The 3110-nt window shown below is 43.7% G+C and overlaps 2 protein-coding genes and 2 long non-coding RNA genes across 12 annotated transcripts in view; 2 read left to right on the forward strand and 2 right to left on the reverse strand.

Moving 5' to 3' along the window:
- LOC123968610 overlaps positions 1-1049 on the reverse strand; it is a 12591-nt gene extending 11542 nt beyond the window's left edge. Inside the window, exon 1 of the long non-coding RNA XR_006824501.1 lies at positions 465-1049. This is a non-coding gene — a long non-coding RNA (uncharacterized LOC123968610). The remainder of the gene's footprint in view (positions 1-464) is intronic.
- The window catches only part of LOC123968058 (NACHT, LRR and PYD domains-containing protein 12-like), a gene marked incomplete at its 3' end in the record, with an annotated part of 261415 nt that overhangs the window by 60363 nt on the left and 197942 nt on the right, over positions 1-3110 (forward strand). The gene's annotated exons all lie outside the window — the stretch shown is intronic.
- The window catches only part of LOC123968672, a 95197-nt gene that overhangs the window by 19885 nt on the left and 72202 nt on the right, over positions 1-3110 (reverse strand). The gene's annotated exons all lie outside the window — the stretch shown is intronic.
- The window catches only part of sugct (succinyl-CoA:glutarate-CoA transferase), an 84003-nt gene that overhangs the window by 12493 nt on the left and 68400 nt on the right, over positions 1-3110 (forward strand). For all 9 annotated transcript variants that reach the window (XR_006824423.1, XR_006824422.1, XM_046044904.1 and 6 more), the window contains exons 2-6: positions 495-543; positions 628-701; positions 779-864; positions 975-1025; positions 1168-1288. Coding sequence is in view for 7 of the 9 variants with exons in the window: in XM_046044904.1 (XP_045900860.1) it covers positions 495-543; positions 628-701; positions 779-864; positions 975-1025; positions 1168-1288 (381 nt within the window). In the remaining 2 variants the exon portion in view is untranslated. The remainder of the gene's footprint in view (positions 1-494; positions 544-627; positions 702-778; positions 865-974; positions 1026-1167; positions 1289-3110) is intronic.

A 3110-nucleotide genomic window follows, 5' to 3' on the forward strand; every position in this document is an offset into this window, starting at 1 on the left:
AAAGTCTAATTCAGGTTTGTTAAGCTAGCTGCTCACTGGAAAGTTTCAGGCTTCTTCCTCTTACAATCATTTAGCAATATATCAATATATCAATATATATATGTATATAAAGAGCTTTCTAACTGCTGATTAAAATGTGGACAGGCCAAATAATCCCAGCTCATAATCAGCATCATGTTTATCGGCCGGTTTCTCCACAAATCTCTCTAAATAAAGATGAAATAAGGGATCAATGATTGTGTGTGAGAAACATTAACAGCCAGTTATTTCCCAGGAATCCTTTCAGTCAATAACTTCCAATCACACTCATTCATAAGACACAGTGAGGCAACAAAGCTGTCGGAGGTTCAGAAGAAGCTGTTAATGGTGAATTATTGTGAGCAAACAGCAACAGGCTCATAGAGTTTCACCATCTTTAGCTGCTTCAGTGTATCATTGTACTGTAAGAAGTTGACTCATATCACCCGGCTGTTTCTCTGCTTCACCGTCTGCAGGAGGAAACCTTCGACCACTGGATGGCGTCAGAGTGTTGGACATGACGAGGTCAGAGTCTGAATGCTGCGGTAATATTCAGCTTTCATGATCACATATAAAGTTTTTATGTGAGACCTTTGAAACTGTCTGCAGAGTCCTGGCCGGTCCCTTCGCCTCCATGATCCTGGGAGATCTGGGAGCTGAGGTGATTAAAGTAGAGAGACCAGGTGAGTCGGCGTCTGTGGCGTCACTGTGCTCCACTTTCTTGTGAGTGTGAGTGTGAGTAAAGGACTGTGGTGAACAGGTGCAGGTGATGACACCAGAGCCTGGGCTCCTCCGTTTGTCGGCACAGAGAGCGCCTATTTCCTCAGCATCAACAGAAACAAGAAGGTAAGTGTGTGTTCTTTAGAAGGTCTGATTCTTTAGCATCCTGTCAGTAAACTCAGGTTCAGCCTCATGTTGTTCTCACAGTGTTAATAACGAGCCTCGTCTGATTTCAGAGTATTTCTGTGGACCTGAAACATCCCAGAGGAGCCCACATCATCCAGGAGGTAGGACTCACTCCCAGCAGCAACCTGTCGGTCTGAAGTTACCATCACGGAGCCACATGGAACATACGTCACACGACAGTAATCATGTTGTCTGTTGGTTTGCTTTATGTCCATTGCATTTACATCACATTGTGTGTCTCAGCTTGCAGGAGTGTGTGACGTGCTGGTAGAGAACTACCTCCCAGGGAAGCTTCAGCAGATGGGTTTAGGATACGAGCAGCTGAGCAGAGTGAACCCACAACTCATCTACTGCTCCATATCAGGTACTGACTGACCGCATTGTTGTCATTCACGTTGGCAGCAAGTGGCAACCTCCGGGTCTGAAACATGCCTTAAACTTGCATTATCCAAGGAAGGTTAATATCAAGGGCTACTATTACTTCTTCAGTTCTGACTGACTGGTAGAAGCTACTCATGATTCCTCACACCATCTCTAGCTGAGAGTCTCCAGACAGAAACAGCAAATGGAAAAGCTTCCATGAAGCTGATATAATCTGCACCACTGCTTTACAAGCAGAGACGAGTAAAACTGTCCTGTGCTTCAGAGAAAAACAACACTCTGATTTAAAGGTTTGTAGCTGTTCATCTCACCTCACTGAATCGTGCTTTCAGTTGCGTCGGAGGCTCGTTTAAAGGCCCATTACAGTTAACAGGCGGTGTGGCGCTCTCCTCAGCAGGAAGTGGCTCTGCAGGCAAAACTGTTGTGGTGTCTGGATAATCTGTAACGGCTGCAGAGTCACACAGGAACACGGAAACGGGGGTTTACTGGGAAAGAGTTGCTGTGCTGGTTGACCAAGCTGGCAGACGTTACTGTATGAGTGGACTGGAAACATCTGAGAGAAAGGCAGGAACAGAGTCAGGATGTCCCTTTTACATTTACTCATTTGGCATGCTTTTATCCAAAGCGACTTACATTTGAGGAACAACATCCAATCATCAACAATGTAAGAGATCTACAAGTAACAATAGATACTAGTAAGAGCTGTTGCATATGGTATCAATGGGATAAATACTCAGGGAAAGGGTTAACAAATACTGCAATCAATACAAGATTGATTTTTGAGTGGTCTTTTATTGTGGCCAGCCTAAGGCCTCTTATTGTGGCCAGCCTAAGGCACTCCTGTGCAATCCCCATACTGTCTGATCAGCATCTTGATCTGCCACATCTGTGAGGTGGATGGATTATCTCGGCAAAGGAGAAGTGCTCACTAACAGATTTTGACAGATTTGTGAACAATATTTGAGAGAAATAGGCCTTTTGTGTACATAGAGAAAGTCTTAGATCTTTGAGTTCAGCTCATGATGAATGGTGGCAAAAACAAAAGTGTTGCCTTTATCATTTTGTTCAGTGTAATTGTAAGGGGATAGAAGAAGAAGAAGAGCACAGGAAGTGCTTGTTGGAGGTTAGAGGTCTGCTCTGATGTGGTAGCTCGTTTCTCCATCGTGGTGTCACAGATAAGAACCAGGACTGGGATTTCCCTCATACTGATCAAACTATGTCGACAGTCCGCTGTTAACGACGGTTTGAGACGTCCGGTTTGACTGTGGAAATAAAGTCAGTGGATCGATACATATTCAGATCAGGTCGCATGTTAACACCCGGTGGAACTGATGGATTTTCTCTCTCATCAGGTTTTAAGTCTCTGGAAGATGATTTTCATGGCAAAGAACTGAAAGTAATGTCTGAAATGAAGGATCTCAAAGCTGATGGATGATTTGGTGAATGATCAGCAGAATCTGTGGAGAGTGCTCTAACTGTTACTGTTGGTGTGGTTCTTACAGAACCTGTGATTTAGTAAAATGTGGCGACATTAATAGTTTTCAGATTGAAGCTGCTGCCAGTTAAACTTCACAAGGAGACTTAAATAATAATTCTGATTAGTTGTTTTCCAAGATCCTTCAGCACCTGTTTCACCACCAGCCACAATTTATGCCTTTCTTTTTCCAGCTGTTAGTAGCTCCTCAGTCTCGCTCGTGCATTGCATTATGGGAGAATAGTCTGCACTGTCAGCAAACTCAAAACTTGTCTATAGTTAGTTTTCTGCCTGCTTTCAGTGAAATCTGTTTTCGTCTTTTAGGAAACAG

Source organism: Micropterus dolomieu, linkage group LG01 (genome assembly GCF_021292245.1).
Source record: "Micropterus dolomieu isolate WLL.071019.BEF.003 ecotype Adirondacks linkage group LG01, ASM2129224v1, whole genome shotgun sequence".
NCBI lineage: Eukaryota > Metazoa > Chordata > Actinopteri > Centrarchiformes > Centrarchidae > Micropterus > Micropterus dolomieu.